General features: G+C 45.8%; 2 protein-coding genes across 7 annotated transcripts; one reads left to right on the top strand and one right to left on the bottom strand.

The window, feature by feature from the left end:
• The first annotated feature begins 758 nt into the window (after positions 1 to 758).
• On the top strand, positions 759 to 15,549 carry LOC119174798 (condensin-2 complex subunit D3-L). 5 transcript variants are annotated; one of them, XM_075895098.1, is made up of 5 exons: positions 759 to 2,570; positions 5,707 to 5,967; positions 8,972 to 10,630; positions 11,257 to 11,566; positions 14,669 to 15,549. In XM_075895098.1, exons 1-5 carry the CDS (start codon positions 906 to 908, stop codon positions 15,418 to 15,420), a joined length of 4,647 nt encoding a protein of 1,548 aa, XP_075751213.1. In that variant the 5' UTR covers positions 759 to 905; the 3' UTR covers positions 15,421 to 15,549. The 5 variants fall into 5 exon arrangements, with proteins under 5 accessions (XP_075751213.1, XP_075751212.1, XP_037281770.1 ...); XM_075895097.1 differs by having other exon boundaries at positions 14,627 to 15,549; XM_037425873.2 differs by having other exon boundaries at positions 11,257 to 11,680.
• Positions 15,550 to 15,673: 124 nt separating this feature from the next.
• On the bottom strand, positions 15,674 to 19,832 carry LOC119174799 (gem-associated protein 2). Of its 2 annotated transcripts, none has more exons than XM_037425874.2 (9): positions 19,546 to 19,832; positions 19,162 to 19,276; positions 18,352 to 18,439; positions 18,184 to 18,273; positions 18,036 to 18,095; positions 16,768 to 16,866; positions 16,642 to 16,710; positions 16,146 to 16,256; positions 15,674 to 15,919 (listed from the first exon to the last, which is right to left on the bottom strand). In XM_037425874.2, the coding sequence occupies exons 2-9, from the start codon at positions 19,269 to 19,271 to the stop codon at positions 15,827 to 15,829; spliced, it is 720 nt and encodes a 239-aa protein (XP_037281771.2). In that variant the 5' UTR covers positions 19,272 to 19,276; positions 19,546 to 19,832; the 3' UTR covers positions 15,674 to 15,826. The 2 variants fall into 2 exon arrangements, with proteins under 2 accessions (XP_037281771.2, XP_037281772.2); XM_037425875.2 differs by having other exon boundaries at positions 18,036 to 18,092.
• Between the last annotated feature and the right edge of the window lie 440 nt (positions 19,833 to 20,272).

Below are 20,272 nucleotides of genomic sequence, written 5' to 3'. Positions count from 1 at the left end.
GCCCGCTACGCCAGGATGAGTGTTAGCCAAACATTTAGTATCTACATGTAACAGCTGTGTTCGAGTGGCGCCTTATATATACACACATTCACCTATGTTTTATTTTTATTCTACGTCATTGGAAATTTTCTGCTCGCCACTGATTTGTGTCCGCTGAAATGTTGCAGTAATATTGCACGTTTTACTATAGTATTGCTTGTCGTCTATGCACGTCTGTAAAAGAAGCGATCCCGTTGTTTTAGAGGCATAGGATTTGGTTATACCTGCTAAACTTGTTTTTAATGCAAATTACTGTATGCACTCGGCTGTGACGCTTCTTTAAAGATGAAAATCGAACGAATTGATGCTGTGGTCTGAATCTTTTATATCGATGATTGCAACATGCACATACAAGCACATAAATGTTGCTAGGGGATACATAACGCTTAAGCTGCCTGGATGTCTTCGGCCGCCTGGAGGCACTCTAGCGTAACTGCTAGCAATGCGCACCTTGTGGTTATTAAAACGTGTTGACGATTAGGGAATTCCTCAAAATTATCAGAAAATCTGTCAACGATTGACGCGGAACGTGTTACGAAACCGCAAGTGCACGGCAATCAATATCCAGTCGTAGCCAAAATAAGTACAATAGAAGCCAAGACAACACAGACCACAAGTCGTTCAAATCCATGTTTGAATCGGTTGTTTTCTGGTGCTTCGCGCGTTGGCGCGTTTTTAATTGCTTGCGGTTCAGTACGCTCTACTTGCAGTAGAGCAGAAGCTTCTTCGTGAAGTGTAATGTTTGAGATGGAAACTACAGTTTTACATCAGGTGAAGTTGTGCTTACTTCGCTACCGGACATTTATTTTTTCCGTTTAATGTGAATCTGTATATATGCCCGTTGCGGACCGTTAAGCCTACCGACCATGGACTTTGACGACACAGACTCTCTCGTAAGTTGGACACTGTCCGTGTTCGGCGAACTGCCCTTCGACCTCCTTGAGGAGACGTGGGTCAACGCGGCCTGGGAGAACAGGTACACTGACTTAAGTCTCCCCGACGTTGACTTGTTGGAAGCTGTTGAGGGAAACAGCCATGCCCTCTTGGAGGCGTTATCGACTGCGTGCGAGGTGTGCCAGAAGTGGTCTTGCGTCTCGGACCCTGACGCAAACGTAGGCGAAGAAGACAGCAGTGACGACAAGTTGTGGAGAGCGCTTATGGACAATGGAGTTCATTACAAGGCGCTGCTTGGCCTGGTATACGTGGGAATCGGCCAGGGTAACTTGTCAGGCGCCGCGCTCGTGAAGAAGAAGATAGCCTTGCGCTTTTCTAAGCTCTACTTCAATCTAGTGCTTGTGCCGGGAAGCTCGGCGTACAGAATTTTTCAGGAGAGCCTGTTCCAAAGCGCCATCCAGTGTTTTCGTCTTCCGAGCAAGAACACCAATCTGAGCGGAGATGGATCCAGAAACGCGTCGCAGAGCGGGAGTGCGAGAGGCGGCGGTCGTGGTAGGAAAAAGCAGTCAGCCACCCCTGCCGAAGACGCCGACGGCAATGAGAGCACGACTGTCGAAAGCGAGACGATATCGGAGTCGATGCTCCTCGACTTCATGACCTGTATGACCGATTCGCTGAGGGACCTCGTTTGGGCTCTGCAGACGTTCAGCCTGCGCTCCTACGGTGAGGTGACGGACTTCCTCATCCAGCACATGTGCGAACTGGTGCAGCTCGACATTCCGGGTGCGGACGTGCGTTTCAACATCGGCGTGGAGCAGCAATTCCGCGCCTGCCACTACCGCCAGCTGACCTCGTACGCTTACTGCGCGCTCAAGCTTGTGTGCCTGCCGCACCACGGGGAGCCCGCAGACAACTTTCGGACCATCGCCAAGAGCCTGATGCCGCACGTGCTCATGCTGGCCGCCGGCAATGCGCAGTCTGTGACCCGGCCCTTCACGAACATCCGGGACAACGCGGTCGCCTTCGTCTGTCACGTGTTGCAGACGTGCGACGACACCCTCAAGGAGAGCTTCCAGGACGTGGCCATCATACTGATCCACAATCTCGCCTTCCACGCTGTAGACCGAACCGACTTCAGGCTGAAGACCGCGCACGCCGTGCTCATGATCATGGGCGAGCTGACGGAGGGGCGCTTCCAGCGCGCCGTCCAGTGGTTCATCAAGCTCACAATGGTGCCACTGGTCAACCGTCGCATTTTCGCCCTTGAGATGATCTTGGCCCTCATATGGGACGAGCGGGTGGTTGACCAGCGGTCGGACCTGCTGCTAGCTGCCATGAAGCGCTGCAACGACAAGGCAGCTACGGTCAAGACCAAGGCACTGTCCGTGCTTGCGAGTGTAACGAGCGAACAGCACGACCTGTGGACGCCCCTGCTTAAGGTGTGCAACCCGGTCGAGCCTGGACACGAGGGCGAAGGAGAACAGGTGGCCGTTGAGGACGACCGGCTCTCCCAGCTCATGGAAATGCTCAAGTATCGGGCTGAAGACTCTAAGGTCAATGTGCGCAAAGCAGCACTCTCTCTGCTGCAGAATGTGCTCTGTGCCAGCAATGACTTTATCAAGGCGGAGTATGTGGAGGTCAGTGAGTTATCCAGGAAACATCGTTACCCCTTTAAAGGGACACTAAAATAAAATAACAATTTGTCGGAGTAAAAGCTTAATGTATGACAATGTATAAAATGACAATATTATTAACAGCAGTGCCCTAATTAATCGAGAAATTAATGTAAATGCATGAGAACACATGTTCCACGAGTAGGACATTCGCAAAGTTATCTTGGATGATATCAGACTTACCACCTACAATTAATGACTAGCAATTGAACTAGCTGCACTAAACAAACCTTCCATGCATCAAGAGACACAATGAAATTCTGCTTGTTTGTTTCTGTTTGATTCATGGAGAAAAGAATAGCCAGACTTTACTATGGGCAGTGGTGCGAGTGGTTCAAAAGTTCAATTTTCGCTTGGTTGATGATGGTGATGGTGATCATGATGATTTGCTGCTGTTCCCTTTCAAACGGGCGGGTGTACTTGCAATATGTGAAAAATAAAAAAGATGAGAAAAACAATAAAAATAACAAAAACCAACAGACGTGCCCATCAAAAAGGAAGAAAACTGAACAAACAGAAAGGGGTGGGGAAATTAGAAGAAAGCACAAGCACAAGGGCGTGTTCAGTTTGTGTTTGCTAACACAACCGCGCTTTGACACTGCACTGCCTCTATCTAGTCATTACACTGTGCCACCTTGTGTTCGCGACCGCTGTGCCACAACCACTGCCCTCCAGCGTTCAAGGCGCCGCATCGGCATTCTCGCTGCCTGCAGATCAGTCTCTCCATCTTTCTCCGCAAAGCCCAGCGCAGAACGCAACGACTCCGTGCGTGGGAGTCCTATCTGTCCGCACTCTATCATGAGATGCGCAATTGTCTTGTCCGCACTTCCACAGGCACGACACAGAACCGAAGCCGTCTCCCCACCAATCGTTTTCTTGTACGTAAGCGTTGGAAGCGCGCCAGCTCGTGCCTCGAACAGAAGCGAACTCCCGGTGCTGTTGTCCTAAATGCGAGCTGAGCCTCTTGTGCTTTTACTGTTGCGGTAAAGTTCAAGGGTAGCTTTTGCACTTATTGCGTGTTGCCATAGCTCTTCCTCCTTGTCGCGTACCCGTTCACTCACCCCCTTGGTATAGAGTCTTGGAGTTTCTGCCTGTACCGGCTCTGTGAATGAGACGTACTTCTTTTCAAGTTGGTACACCCGGTTCACCCAAGTTGTACGTATACAGGTTGCCGCAAGGTATTCGAATACCTGCCTTGCCCAGCGCTCTCCGCACATGAATTGAAGGCGACCCCTGTACTTATTTGTTGCAAAAGCCTTACCAGGACAGGTCATGCCATCTAGCGGGGCTCAGGTGAACCAAGCACGTTTGTCATCTCGAAGGCTATGATGGAAAATTGTTCAATGGCCGTTGTTGCATGGAAAGCCGGGCAACGTTGTGCACGGCAGCAGTGACGTGAAACGTTCTGCTTCTTGAGACGGGTAATTTGAAGTGTGCTAACGCGATGTGGACCACTAAAATGCGATATTATTGTAAAATAAGCACTCCATTGGCACAAAACACTGAGGTTACTGGACCACTATTTCAGCTATGAGTGTTGACATATTTGACATAATATTTGCAAGGGAATACATACTTTAAGTATGTATTCCCTTGCCATGAGTTCTTTAATAATGTTGTTCATAATCATAAACACATGCAATTAATAGCAATAGAATATGTAATTAATAGCTGTAGGTCAAAAGCAGGGCTTCTGTTAGTGTGGTTCTCGTGAAGTAAAATTTTTGGTATGAACAGTTGATGAAAGTTTTGATTGCTTTTATCAGACATAAAGAACAGATGCTTTAGCATTAATATAAAATTTGGTGGTGCCAAACATTTGCAATCTCTTGATGGGAGTTGACTCGACGGCAGGCTTGTATTGCCAGACTCTGAGAAGGTAACTTTGCTATCTAAAAGCAAATGCTGTTTCTATGGACTGAAAAACTAAGCTAGTGATAATGAGGATCTGAGAATCCGTCGAAGTCGCACCTTCGACATGCCAAACTGACACCAAGACAAGAACATTTCCATGATCTCTTTGAGTTTGTTTGAACAGGATTCTACTGTGTTTTAAGCTGCTGGGTTTAACATGTGCGTCATGACTTGTTGTCAAGGTTCCCATCAAACTTTCTGTGCCTGAAATCGCTCATGTTGAAATAGTTAGTACTCCTTAACTGGGGTGGGGGGGGGGGGGGGTGAAATTTCTTTGTTGCAAAAGCCTTATCACAGGTGGGTGGCAACAGATTGGCCATGTTTGATTGACCTAAATACATAGACTCTCATTGCACCCACAGAGGAGCGACTATTGTCTTAAGCGCTCACTGGCGTGCATATGGATCATTATCGTTCTTAATTGTGCAGTGCATGTGGAATGCCATGTTTTCAGTAAGTGACAGCAGCCTTGCATTTCACATTGTGCATGAAGAAAGTACCATTATCATGGAATCAAAGCTTTGCCAGTAGCCATCAGTCCACTTTTTTATTTTTCTGTGCTGCCTGCCCTCTGTCATTTTGGTAGGGCTGGGACAACTCGTATCTTTTCCGCAACTTTTCCCACCGGTGCAGTTGCGCATGCACCGTGGCACAAATAGGTGGATTATTTACTCATGCATGTACAGATGCATCCACTGTTAAAGGGAATGCCTGCGTGCACAGCATGTTTAGATTTCTCTATTTTACAGGCACATGGTGGCTTTGAATTGCATAAAGTACTGGTGGTGGTGAGTTCCGACTTCTCTTGACTGATTAGTGACATGGATGAAAATTGTTCTTTTGATTGATATGTGGGGTTTAACATCCCAAAACCACCATATGATTATGAGAGACGCCGTAGTGGAGGGCTCCGGAAATTTCGACCACCTGGGGTTCTTTAACGTGCACTCAAATCTGAGCACACGGGCCTACAACATTTCCGCCTCCATCGGAAATGCAGCCGCCGCAGCCAGGATTCGAACCCGCGACCTGCGGGTCAGTAGCCAAGTACCTTAGCCACTAGACCACCGCAGCGGGGCGAAAATTGTTCTCTAAGCCACTTGCTGTTAGAGGGCCCGTAATATTCACGGTGTTCATTCGAGTGTTCCCTTTAACAGTAAACTGTGCTGTGCGTTTGTTCACCCAGATTCTGAAGGAAAGCTGCCTGGACCTGACTTTGCTGGTGCGTAAGCAGGCGCTTTACTCTTTGACCAAGTGCCTGCGCGCACACCCAGAGGAGGAGCTGCTGCTGCGGCTCTGGTTGGAAGGGGCACTTCCATTGGTGCTGGATGCAGAAAACACTGTCATGGAGAAGGCTGTCGAGGCTGTCGAGGAACTGATCCTGGGGCCCTTGTGCCTTGCAGCACCGGGGCCCGACTCCAGCCTGGCCTGGCGTTTACTGGCACAGGCAAGTGCCATTAATGTAGTAGTTGTTCTCTCAGCAGCTGCAGGAATGAAAAGCGCAGTGCACAGTTTTTTAGGCAAGAGGGGGCACGCTCGTTTGCTTTCATTCTCCTTAAAGTGCCAGTAAATAGGCTTCGGCTTTTTTCTTTCACATTTCCTAAACACAAGCTCACTAATATATGCAGGCAGCTGCAGCAATCACACCTCATGAATATCCAGTGCCGCGTAGACGCTTTATTTCAAAGAAAGATTCCTGCACCCTTTTCCGGCACCTGTCCAAACATCCTCATATGCCAAGTGACATAGCCTTGCCTATGGGCAATGCTACATTGCAATGACTTCGCCACTTGATCCTCTGCACTACAGAACTGTGACATAACCTTGCCTATGGACAATGCTACGTTGCACTGACTTCGCCACTAGATTCTTTGCTCTACAAAACAGTGTCTTGGCCCTGCAGTGTTGCGGTTTTGGCCGGGCATTTATCGCACTTTTCACTACACCACTAGGGAAACCCTTGCACTGCCCTGACACAAGCGAAATGTGAAGGAAGCCATGCTCGGTTGTTGACTGTGTGTCATTTACGTTGCCGAACTGGACATAGTCATAACAGCAGGCTCCACTGTCGATGACTATGACCCCCTATTGGCTGCTGTAAAGGGTGGGAAGGCCGAGTGAGAAACTGAAATCAGTCACTGACGGATTTTTCGGACTTTGATAATTTAAACTTGTTGAGTGTTTCGGACTTCACAAATGCGCCGTCAAGGTTCCCTGTGTGATAACGCGTCTTCTGGACCGATTTTTCAGACAAGTTCATCTTCCAAAGTTCAATTTTTCGGGCTGAATTGTCTGTTTTGAGCTATGCCGCTCGATTTTAAAAGCCACCATGTTGGATTTTTTGTTTACTTGGTCCAGCTCGGCTTGCAGTGGCTAGTTGTGTGGCCTCCAAAGTGGGAAGCACGCATAATCTTGCAGTTTTGGAGGCCACAATTAATCTTTTTTGGCTAGGGAAACAGCAAGAAAGTAAGCCTTATCATCATCATTAATATGCTGGTAGGTTTTTATTTTCTGGGCTTTTGTGTTTCTAGTCGTCATTGCGCCCGTGGTCGCGTTAGTGGTGTGCCAACTGTGTTTGAGCCAGCGTGTGCTTGCTGCCCTTGGCGGTTCGCTCCGTAGGAATCCTTGTTGGTTACAGCGCTCGGCTGATGACCTGGAACTCCCTGGTTCGATCGCGGCGGTAGCGTTTTGTTGTTAACGAAATGGTGGAGGCTCAAGTACTGTGTGTTGTCGGCGCAGGTAAGACAAGCCCAGACCGTCTCACCAAACATGTGAGAAGTGGCGCCCATCTTTCTGTGGCTGGCATCAAGCTTTGTTTGCTTGCTTCCAAGAAGCCACCAGCTTGGCCGCCGCCCGCAACGGTCGGCGGCAGGGATTGCCAACGTGCATTCCAGAGGTGTTACTGTAGCCCGTATAGAAACAAATTTGCTGGTGTCCAAAAACAGCATGAAGCATGGCAGTATTGGGGATTTTTGTAAGGCTTTCCTAGTCCAAATCAATTTCATTTTTATGGCTTGACCATTTTTTCCGACTGTTAGATTTTTTGAACTGTTTTGCAGTTCCTTCCATGTCCGTAAAATTGGGTCGGCGACTGCATACCCTGTAACTTCCTCATTACAGCACTTACTTGCGAAATTATTGCAGCAGCATGTTCACATCGTACAATTCCACAGTTATTGCTCCACGATACATTTTGGACTGTAGATTTGTGTACAGGCTCTTTAAAGATCACCATGAGAAGTGGAGGCTAGATAAACAACAAAATGCCACATTTTTTAATATTGTGAAATAAAGCTAGTTACGTATGTTGTGGACGGTTTAGGGTACATGATGAGAGCAGTTGTTTCTCTGGGGAAGGGGAAAAATATGATAAATGCTTTAGTGTGTGCATGTGGTAGATGAAGCTGTAAATGTGACTAGTGCAATGAGATATGTAAGCGGCATAGGTAACATAAGGCTTGCATGAAATAGAGGATAAAATAACTTAATGAAAATGGGAGAGAGTGCTGACATGGGCATGGAAAGATGAGAGTTGAAGTTTACAGTAACATCATATAATGAAGCTCGTAGGAAAGTTAGTTGGCAAGGATGTGATGTGATTCACACCACAAATGTGATGTGAATGTTGTGGGTTGGTCCCGCACTGGTGGTGATGTGCCTTTTTTCCACAAAATTTTTTCTACATCGCTGCATTTTATTTGAAGAACCAGTAAACAACCCCGAGGTCTAAAAATTGTTGTGAAGAGAAATATATGTGCTTTTGCTTTGTGAACAACCTGCCGCAAGAATTTCACGGATACGTGCTAAGGAAGTTACTGGGGCTAGAACATCGGTTTCAGCTGATTTAAATTTTTCACATGGCCTTGCCACCCTTGTCTATCACAGGGAGGGCAAGGCGAAACCCGTCGTCGTGATCGGTTTAGACTAATTGAGAAACCACGTGCTATGTCAAGTCACCGATTGGCGACTTTGCGTCAGTGTGCGTGAAAGAGGATTGGTCAGGCGTAGGAAAGGAGTGCGGGAATTGTTTTTCAAGATGAAGGCTGTACGGGGCTTGCAGCGCAGTCATACTCGGAAAACGTGATCGCTGTAGTCTACTCTACGAATTGCTGAGCTTCTTTGGGGTGTAAAAGAAAAGTCTGAGCCTGTTGATTAATCTTCTAAAGCCATAAATAAGCTTCCTATGCTATATTTGGCTTCTTGTAGTTTTGAAAAGAAGAGGCTCCGTGATTGAACCGTTTTCTTAAGTCAATTTCTTAGGATCTCAACACCACTGGCTTTAGTACGCTTAGGCAGCTGCTCCAAGGAGGTGATATTTCTGATAATAATGGCATTACATTTTGATTGCGCAGCATTGGCAGGCATACAATTACCATGCAGGGCTTATATTGTAGTGTCTACCAGTTGCAATAACAGTACCTTATTTCTTTGGTCCTACTGCCCATCTTTAGATATCTCAAGGGCCATTCCGTGGACACCACAAGTACCTCCAGCAAGCTGTGCTGCAGCTGAATCGTGCTGAGAAGTTGCGGCCCAGTCAGCTGAACATCCTGAAAACTTACGTCGGGGGTCCTAATGATGCCTCTGTGTGGCTGCTGCTTTCGAAGCTTTCCCTGTACTGTGACCTTGGCCAGGGCAACTTTGCCTTCTCCTATTGGAAGCAGCAGTGGGAGGAGCTGTCGGAAGGGTCGAATAACATGCGGGCCTCCGATGAGACGACCAACCATGTGCTCATTGTCCTCAAGAAAGTGTCTCGCCACTTGTCATCGAATTCACTGCGAGAGCTAGTTCATGACCTCGAGCAGCGGCTATCCCAGCTGAGTCTCCCCGTTGAGGTTATTGCCAACGCGGTAGACTGCTTGCATTGTCTAAGACATAGCGTGCACAGGGAGCGTCCCGAACTGGGCGAGCGTGCTGTCCAGATGTGGTGCAAGCAGATGCTGGACAAGTGCCAAACATACCTTTCAGAGGTTGTCATGGGAGCCAAGGGTGAGGACAGCGCAGAGATGGAAGAACAGCTGGTGCGCCATCTCGTGCTCCTCGGGGAGGCAGCTCAGCCCGTACCCCGCGCAGTCTCCAGCCAGCTTCACGAACTTGTCCAAGCTTGCATGACCAGTTTGGGTGGTCCAGAGCCCATGTCGGAGCCTGTTTCAAGGGAGGATGCTGCCATGTCGGAGCCTGATGCTGAGAAAAGTGAAATTAAGGAGAAGAAACCAGCCAGGCGATTTCGGGCTCGACTGCTGGGCGGCGGAAAGAACTGCCTACGAGCCACACGGCGCGTTCGTGCCCACGCAGTGATCGTGATGGGCATGCTCTGCATACAAAATGAAATGCTCGCAAAGACTGTTGTTCCGATCATGGGAAATTCCCTATCAAGTGCACAAGACCCAATGATGCGTGCCAACTTAATAGTTGCACTGACTGACATGTGCAAACGCTACGCCGTCCTGGTTGATCCATATCTGCCCATTGTGACACGGTGCATTAAAGACTCGGTTCCAGCGATTCGCAGCTTGGTCCTAACATGTCTTCTGCAGTTGCTGCAGCAGGATTTCGTCAAGCTGCACGGACGGCTCTTTTACCGTCTACTTTCAGCCCTCATTGACGAAGACCGAGGGATCCGCGAGCTGGCAGAGTTTGGGCTTGTGGACTGCGTGCATAAACGGAATACGCATGTCTTTTACCACCGGTTTGTAGAGTGCCTGTGCTACTTCAACTCTTACCGAGGTTGCAGTGGCCAGGCGTCGCAAGAAAATGTTGTCGAGACGACCGAGCGGGACCGACAACTGTTCAGCCTTGAAGGCGAAGGGCGGCGGGACCAGCGTATGGGGTTGTACCGCTTCATGTTGCTCAACATGCCAGATGAAGATAGGTTCAAGCTGACCCTTGCACTGACCCAGAGTGTGCTCGTGCCCTGTTCGGACGAGATGAACATAGGCCCCGGCATGGAAGAGGAGTGTCCCGAGCTGCTGCACGACACATTGCGGGTGTTGTGCTCTGAAGAGATCAAACTGCAGACCATTGCAGCTGCGGCTGAGGAAGCAGCTACAGAGGAGGACCCTGCCCAGGCCTTGCTACACACGACGCGCAAAACAATACTCAGCAGTGTGGTAAGTGTCTCTATGCTTTTCGCTCGGTTTCAGGTGTCGATTGTGTTTATTAGAATGTATTAATTTTGTTAAGTATAGTATGTAGTTCATAGTCTGGTCACTGCTGCAGTTTGCATTGCTTTATTCTGCTGATATGAAGCTAGTTGCCTACATGTTCTAACTTACATGTTCAGACTTGTTTGGCATGTTGTTTTTCTCTTGCTGTCATATTAGCCATTTTCAGTAGAACACGTACAGCATATTTTTTCTGAGGGAACCTTGTCTCCATTACTTACCTGTTGCCTAGTGCACTCGTGACCTGTGCTACAAGTGTAGAGCATGTTGGGATGCTCAGACATGAGGTCTGTTGTGTATTTTTACTGAATATCTGGTTTTGCAGAGGCTATGCTTTATCATATGTCTAAGCTACTTGAGCTCTTTGACTCTGCTGTGCTTTTGTTCTGTTGCATGTGTTACTTTGTGGTGGGCATAAAATATGGAGCAAGTGCATCATAAATGTTTGTGGGGGGGTTCTCTCTTTGTACTCTTGTTTGTTGAGTTCTCACTTTCCGAAAGGTGCTGTTGCATGAACTCCTACGAGCTCCTGGAGTGTACTTGGCTAAGGTTTTGTGCACTAAATCGTGCAGGTGCGGGAGAATTTGGTGGAGAACATGATCCCCGTAGTCATCAATCTCAAGAACAAGTTGGAGGCCGCCCGGTCACCCCTCCTGCGGTCACTGCTCATGTTCCTGCGCGAGATAATGCGCGACTACAAGGCGGAGGTCAAGGAGATGCTGTCGGCGGACAAGAAGCTGGCCAGTGAGGTTGCCTTCGACATGCGGCGCCTGGAACGGGAGGAAGAGGAAGAGGCCGCTGCAGACGGCCACCCAGCCACAACGCCAAAGACGCCGGCACGCGCCGCCAACCCGGAGCTCAGGGAACTGCTTGACACGGCTCGTAAGCTCAAAGAAGCAGCCATCAAACGGCGTTCTATTGTAGTGCTGCCAGAAGTGGCATCCGACGAAGGAAATGCACAGCAACAGAATGGCAATGGCGACGCCGTAACTGAAGGTGAAGGACATTTCTATAAGCACCTAATGAATAGAATGATCTCAGCGAGGGTTTCACCAGGCCATGATCTTTATGAATGATAGTGGTAGCCGTAGACCTCTGGAACCATATTAGTAAACTGAGCACCAACAGGAGCGACTCTTATTGCAAGGAGAAGTTCAGTAACCCAGAAAAGATGCAAGAACGAAATGAGGGGCGCGGTGATGTGAAGCTACTAGTAGGCTTGTGCCTACTAGTAGTTTAATTTGAAGTGAATAGTAATTTGCATAAATAATTTCAAATCTAATTTGCATAGTATATATCACATATTATAAAAAAGCGAGCATATTTGTCATTACTCAACTATCCTGCATAATGTTCTTTAATTGAAACAAGTCATATGCAAATATTGTTTTTTTTTTTTTGCTCAAAAGAAGTGGAAGCAACTTTGAGTGGTAGCAAGATTTGACTTTTGTTAGAATTCAAGTGATAACGTGCAAAATGTATTGCATTTTAAAATTTACTATACTTGGAGCACATAGGCCGGTATAAACTTAAAAAAAAAAAAAAAAAAAATGATGAATCGATGTGAGAGTATATCTTGCATTTAACCTTGAAGTGGGGCCTCACGGCAGCAAGAATTCCTCCTGGATGGGTGCACTCTTGGTATAGCACCCATCCACTGCAGTAAAGCCACTTCTACAAGTTCACATGCGGAATATTCATTTATTAGTCCACTTCGATACTATAAATTTGGTTTAAAGTGAATTTGAATACTGTTATATTCGTTAGAATATTTATACAAGCCGAGGAACTAGGGGTTCATTGAGTCAATATAGCAGTAAAGATGCATGCAGTGTATTCCAAAATAAGCCAATGAATTATTAGTTCCAGGAACTGTTAATGAAGAGCATGACTACCTGAATGTAGAAATATACAGCTTCGGAATCTGTGACATCACACTCGTATACAGGCACTTTACCTCAGGAAAGCCAGGGACCAAAAAGGCTGACCATTGTTAGAAACTTATCATCGTTTGATTTTAATATGTTTTCATCTGTTGGGAAGCATCTCGTCCTTCGGACTCAACCTGCGGGGGTGTGGTGCGGACATGTTGTGGATGAAACTTTGCCTCCTCCGACCACCTAATTGGGAATGTGCATATTGTTATATGTTGGCAACTTCGACAGCATCTGAAATCTGAATTATCACGGACACCCTCTATTGACATGCATGCCCATGCACCTCACGGGAAATATTAGAATTCTTGTTGCACAGTTTTCGTAGCACAGTGTATATGTACTTTAGATGAGTCATATAAAGCATGGAGATGTAGGGAGGACTTTAGCGTAAATATGGTTAGCTGCAATATTTTACGCTTGAACCTCATTTCAAACAAAGTTGCATCCTACACGAAGATAAATTCGTTACATTGGAAATGTGTTGTAAAGGTGTGTTCTTAACACTACGTCTCTTGCAAGACTATTTTTTATTCAGTACTTCATTATTACCGATGTTTCGTTATATCAGGGTTCGTTATGTTGGGGTATGAGTGTGCTTTATAGCTATATTTTCGCTACTCTGTAATGATCGGGCAGTGCAGCGCATGCATACAGCCTTACTAGTGAACTACCTTGTACTTGCAACTGCTATCTGTTGACATTTATTGCACAACAATGACACTTGTAGTTTTTCCAAGATTGCCTGATGCCAAATGACCTTCTTCGCACGTAGCCCATTCTGCGACAGTGGGACATATACGTCCCGCTTTTTCTTGCACTTCTATTGCAATTAGCACAATGCTAAGTCGTTCGTATCTCACGCAAATCATCCTAACCTCAAAAAAAAATCTTTTACAATGCTTTCCAGGGGCGATTGTTGTGTTGCAATGGCATTCAATTTCAATGAACTTTTTATGACAGCTTCTGAATTTTCATCTTCTTCAGGTTCTAAGTTACGCGGCTGCTGACCCGCAGGTCGCGGGATCGAATCCCGGCTGCGGCGACTGCATTTCCGATGGAGGTGGAAATGTTGTAGGCCCGTGTGCTCAGATTTGGGTGCACGTTAAAGAACCCTAGGTGATAGAAATTTCCGGAGCCCTGCCCTACGGCGTTTCTCATAATCATATGGTGGTTTTGCGACGTTAAACCCCACATATCAATCTTCTTCAGATTGATGGAACTTACCAATCAATGTCTGAGAATTTTCTCTTCTTGTTTTTCAAAATGGCTTTAGCTTCCAGTCATCACATTTTTTTTGTTGTAAATTTGCATAATAATTTGACCGATGAATGCATCGTATTGATCCCCTGCTAAATTGCCTCGTTCATACTTCAGTGCAATTGTAGATATTGGTGCATGGAATGACGTTTTTTTTTATATCGTATACCTCTCAAAACACTTGCACACTCAGGTAAAACAGCTGTACTCAAAAATAACAGCAAGGACAGCAAAATGGACAAAAAATTATTGGTGCATGCCGTGAAGTAAGCTTCACAGGAACAAACCACAGTGCTACGAATGGCAACTGCAGGTGGTGTTCTCCAGCTGAAAAGAGGCCCGCAAAGCTTTCTTCTTTACAACCTGGAAAGTGACAGTCCGCTGTGCCACTTGGTTCGGCTGTTTCATCCTACATACCTGTCAATACAATAGCTAGGCGGTGCCTTCATCAGAGAGTGTTTCCCCATTTTTCAATGCTGTCATAAGTTTTTTTTTTTTTTTGCTAATTGACTGGCTTGATATTGATGAAATCAGTTTGAGTATTTTTTTAGTGTATATGAGTATAGCTCTACTCCAGTTCTTATATCATAGGTTGAAAAAAATGTGTAAAACTACAAAGGGGGTGGACTGTTTTGGCATCTGTTGAAAATTCCTATACTGAGGCTGTTATTGGAGAAAGTTAGGACGCTCATGAAGTTTTTCCAGTGCTGAGAGAGCTAACTTCTCTTTTTCTCTGTTTCAAATGCAGCAGACACCGATTCATTTTCCGCCGATTCATTTTCCGCCACAGGAAATGGCGCCAAGAATAATCCTCCGGATTCAACCGCTGCCACAGGGAATGGCATAGAGAACAACCCTCCGAAGGAAGCAGCTGCCGAAAAGTCGGCTTCGAAATGCACACCTGGCAGCACACGGAAAATGAGCCTGGCTACCATGTTAACTAGCCTCAAATCCAAAAAATGTGTCTTGAGAGCCACTCCGACGGGACGGGCAAATAACTCATCACATAGCAAATCAACAATATCCACAACGAGAAAGTCTTCTTGCCATGCCACGCCACTGAGGGGTTCCAAGAGTTGCGCCAACAAGTCGGCACGAAAGGAGCTCGCGATGGACCTAGCTAATTGCGAAGCAAAAGAGCAGGCGAAAGGAGGAGATGTTCCGATGGAAGACGTTGCACCGGATTCCCCGCTGTCGCGTTGTTCCAGTTTATCAGATGTCAGCGACGTCAGTGTGCTGTCCAACGACGGCGCCACAGGTAAAGCAAAGGAAAGACTGAGAAAGAGCAGACAGACTCGAGCACTTCCTTTGGAGGTTCGCATGTCGGGAAGGCTTCGTTCACCGAGGAGGCGGTTTCCAATCGAACTTGGTGAAACCGACTCACCACCAAAACAAAGCTCACCACCACAAAACTTGGCACCGCCAGTAACCAATTCACCGGTGTGTTCAGAGGTGGATGGCGGTGAGTTTAAAAAGCCAGCAAAGACCTTGCAGTCTGCGAAGAAACTTGTTCGATCACCATCTAGCCCAAGTGGTACTTAGAGCAGCACGCTTGCGCGTGGTGAGCAAACAAGGAGGCTGGGCAAGTCTCCCGATATCAGTGTTATTAAATGACGTGCACATGTTACTTCATGACTTCACCGCCAAAACATAAAACATATGTACTTTTATCATGAAGTTGTATTTATATTTCATTATGATTGTTTAATGATATATATATAGAATGCACAAGTGACCTGCTCATGTTAATTTATAACTTCACAGCAGGAACATAAAGAAGCATATTTACACCATCTTCAAGTTGTACTTTTAACATTTTATTACGACTGTTTAATAACATGCCGAAAGCATTTGTATGTATATTTATTTTCGACAAATATTAAAAGATGATGAATGACAATGTTTCTAGAGTGTCAATGTCTTGGATGTAGCCGTTCTTCCCGTTTCATCACTTGTCAGCCAAGTCTGTCTGGTTGAAGTAGCAAGCGATGAGGCATATCATCAGGTTCAGAGGTAAAAGGTCGGGATCATCCTTGGAGCTCTGCAATGACAGTGAATTCATGAACTAAGCGCTGGGAAGAATGTCTTTGTCGATATCTCTCGAATCAAGTTGACCAGCTCTTTGTAGTCATTTTGCATAGCAAATTAGAATAATGTGTATTAACACGTCCTGAAAAATAACATGGCAGAGAAATCACTTGAAGCGAGTGAAAATCCGTCTAACTGTGACGATGCAGCCCACGCTGCAAATGTTTCTAGTTACTTACCAGTTTTCTCCTTGCCGACGCACAAGCGCGAGCCAAGGCACGGATGTTGGAACACATGTCTGGGTGCAGTGGCTTTTCCGCACAAGCGAGTAGGGCATACAGCCATTTTCCCTTTAACAGGAAAATTTTTGCAGTTAATAAAAGTGCTTCCAACTAAAAAAATGTACGCAAAATATATTTGAGTCATTTGGTGCTTGTTACTGGCTCATCTCGTGTTTGCATAGAGGGACGTCAATAAGTGCACATGAACATAACGGTCTTAATGATGCAAGTGCCGGAGGCACGTTGGCTGTGCGACTGTTCGTAAATCTCTGGTTTATATTTGCGGCATCTCTTCTGCACATGCATGATATAAAAGATTTAATGTTAATGGAGCGTGATAATGATCACATGTACATTTGGAAAGTCTAATGAGATAAGTGATGCTTCAAAGTGGACGACATGGATGCTTTTTTCATTATTTTACCGAAATATCCGCTTTCAAAAGCACACTTACCATGCTTGCACAGAATCCCTCCTCTTCAATCCATTCTGCGCTGTAGCTGATCACTGCTTCAATTGTTTGCTGCACATCAAAAATAACATTTGTTCATGTGGTCAGCTGTACAAGGAATAGGCCAACCTGAGGGATGGTAGTGACAACGCTGACAAGAGGGTGAACACTTGGTGAAGCAGAGCCACAGAGCACATCTTTCCATCGGTCCTTCTCTGATATCCTTGGCTGTGTAAAAGTAAAGAATAACAAATTGAAACAATTTTTTTTTTCGGTGCAATGATGGCCGTAGTAGAACTCTTTGAAATATGCTGTAAGCAATGAGCTTTCCCAGCCACAACTCATGACGAAATATATACGAATGTAATCACCAAAATAGTAAGTTTCAAGCCTCAACAGATCTTTTCTGGCTGCCAAACTGCAATAATTACTGACTTTAATTAGACTTGGAATGCTTGCATCAGAGTGGACATTTTTAGTGTTCAGATTCGCGGCAAAAGTGGCACAATTTCGAGCAACTTGCACATACTAGTGGTTACACTAGAAGTTTTGATGTGCATCAATCCGTGAGCACTGTGCTTCTAAACTACACTAGTATGCAAATTAAGAAGAAAAAAAAGGTGGCTTTCCACCGTCTAATGATCCCCTCCAGCCAGTTGTGTTGCGGTCGCTTTTTGACACGCTGCTTCACGATTCCTTTTAGGAGTGTGGTGCGAAGGCATTTTCCCATGGGCTCATAATGACATGGCGATGCCATTGGCTGGAGGGGGGTCCTTTGACGGTGAAAAGCCGCTTTTTCTTGAGCTTTATCTGAGTATAGCATTGTCTGTTGAAGGAAAGGAGGACTCTCGCAAAAATTTTCAGCTGTTGTATTTTTCTTTTGCGTGAAATGAAAGGTCAAGTACAAAAGAGCCTAGAAAGTGCTATAATAAGTATTAGTGTGCTGTGAAAAATTGCAAACGTATATAAAAATGGCTAGTTTTGGTTCCTACTGTACCTTGACGTTGCAACCTGGTATGAGCTCCTTGCCATGTGCTAACACAAGATGTTGCATTTCTGTGCTTAGCCTGTTGTTGGCAGGCCGCAAGCAACGATTTTGTACGTTTTAGTACTTGATGTCATCAGCCATACTGGCTGATGAAGTTGTCAGGCTTGATACTGCAGCCTCGTGTCATGCTAATGCCGATATCAGTAAGTGTCGCATGTAAAAATTGACGTTACTATAAGTGACATTTTTAAAAATCTGTATTTACGAAGCTTCGCACTTTCTCAGAGTAATTTCTGTACACGGGAGATTTGTATGGCAGAGTAAACTCTTGGAATATTGGTATCGGTACCCCTTTGAACTTAAAAGTTTATCGATGACTCTCGGAAAACACTTTAAAGAATTGACCTACCAGCTTCACAGGAGATTTTTCCTTATTCCTCTTCAAAAGGGCTTTCCGTTTGATCATCTTCTAGAAAAGAAAGAAAAACAAAGGCAGGTTGCAAAAGTGCAAGAATATCATCCCCCCATTTTTATATTTGGTTATTAAGGATACTTGCCTCTCTAGCAAAATGGAAGTTGTAGACCTGCTTCCTTTGCCATCCACGAGAAGGCGCGAAACCCTCTGGAGGCGGCGGACAATCATTAGACTGAAACGCCAACACAAATAACTACTTGAAAGCATCGGCTATTCCAAGAGCTACCGTTTTAAGATCTTCATCACTTACATTAATGAATGGTACAGTTTGCTTTACCAGGAACTTGCTGGTATCCAACTTTGCCACGACAACATTGGGGCAGTTGCTGGCTTCTATTCTGCAACGAAAATGTCCAGCTGACATGTACAATCAGTCCTGGCTTAAGGATGGTTAATGCAACAGCTCTCGGCATCAGTGATTCAAAGCAGCGTGCCCAGCGCGTACGGATTGATTTCACACTACATCAGTTTGTACCAGTATACTCGACACAAGGTAATGTGGGCAAGCATGCAAGTGTGCACATGTCTACGTGCGTCTCCTCCTTGTCTCGAGTAGAAACAGCGAACAAAGATACACCTGTGTAATGTCTGAGATGATTTGTCTATCGCATACCCCTAACTTGCAGCAGACAATATGCTGACTGCTATACTACATTTGTGTACATGAACACCAATGCTAACAAATGCAATGCTCACGCCACCAATCATCTGTGATGATGGCTCATGCTAGATTCTATAGAGGTTGCTTAGGCAAACATCAGCAATTAATGATGTGTTCTTTATCTAGACTTCTTGTTCTTTTTTTCTGTCTTTCACTGTCCCTCTCTTTGCCAATATCCGATCTTAAACATTTGTAATGATGTGTTACACTACATGAATAAACCTGTCCCACAACCAACACCAGTCCCTGTCCCCTTCTGAAGTATACTGTGCAGAAAGGATGTGTTAAATAATTCAGCGCTAATGTTCTTGTGTAGGCCCTTGTGTAGATCTAGACCAGGTGCCGATGTTGTTTAGGTCTAGATAGGGTGCATATACTGGAAATGTCGGGCACACTCACTGCACTCTCCTCAAGTACTCATTGGCTGTTGTAGGAGGGAGGTCCGCGCCGTAGTCTTCTCCAGTGTCTTCCACGGGAAAAGCTGGCTCGGCCTTGTCGTCGTCTGACATGTTTTCTGCGATAATTGCGTGCACCGATTATGATCGAGTGTCACTTCCAGCAGGAGTTTGTGCTCGCTATACATGTCCTACGTGCAGCGCACAGACGAAACCATGCACCGATCTAACATTCATTACGTTCGAGAACGAAATCGGTGTTCACTTCTTGAATTGTCGTAGAAACTGCACTAAAGCAGGACTCACAGTAAGTTCAGTTAAAAGCCGCAAATGCGAGCAAATATTCACATGTTAGCTACATGAAGAGATAATTACTTCGTCATAGTACCTGCAGTGCTTCCGTTGGCGTTGATCGAAAATGAGCCGTTTTTCAGATATATCAAAAGGAAGGCTTTGTTGGTGCTTCAACCGCGGACCGCCACGGCTCGACGCTGTCACTTGACGTCGCCGATGCTCTGTTGTAAAAACCGGTGCATGACTGCTTCGCTTTGGTCCGCAGAAACTCTCAACACGTGCGATCAACGTTCAGTCGCCGTGGAATTAACGTCTCTCACCATTCACAACAGCGGACTAACACCAGTTTCCACAGCAGAACACAAACCGCTACAGTTGCTTCAAAAGTATAGTGAAGAAAGCCTGGAAGTAACAGTAAACAATTGTTGAGCGCAGTTGGCGCGTTGCACATTTGAGGACGACACTGTTTAAAAAAAAATGAATTGATTATTGCAAAAACAATTAGCTGATTCCAATATTTAAAAAAATATATTTTGTGTATTTTTATAGTGAAAAACAATTATTTTGTAGCATTATTTTTTTTGCAAAATTAAACTACTAATACTCAATATAGCCTTCATGATTTGGTTGGACGCTTTTTAATCTCAAAGGCTATACTGTATGCCTACTCGTTTTTATACGTTTTGGCAAAGTGGCGCTACATTCGATAGCGAGGCGTTTCAGCGGTTTCGGTGACGAACGTCTATCGCATCCATCCACCGCGTTCGGTGTTCGCGCCGAAGCGTAGACGGAAGCCAGTGTCTTGTGCCGGCTGGCGACGC

The sequence above is a fragment of the Rhipicephalus microplus genome, chromosome 5 (assembly GCF_043290135.1).
Source record: "Rhipicephalus microplus isolate Deutch F79 chromosome 5, USDA_Rmic, whole genome shotgun sequence".
Classification (NCBI taxonomy): domain Eukaryota; kingdom Metazoa; phylum Arthropoda; class Arachnida; order Ixodida; family Ixodidae; genus Rhipicephalus; species Rhipicephalus microplus.
Note: the sequence above shows the minus strand (reverse complement) of the source record. Positions and strands in the feature narration are given on the sequence as shown.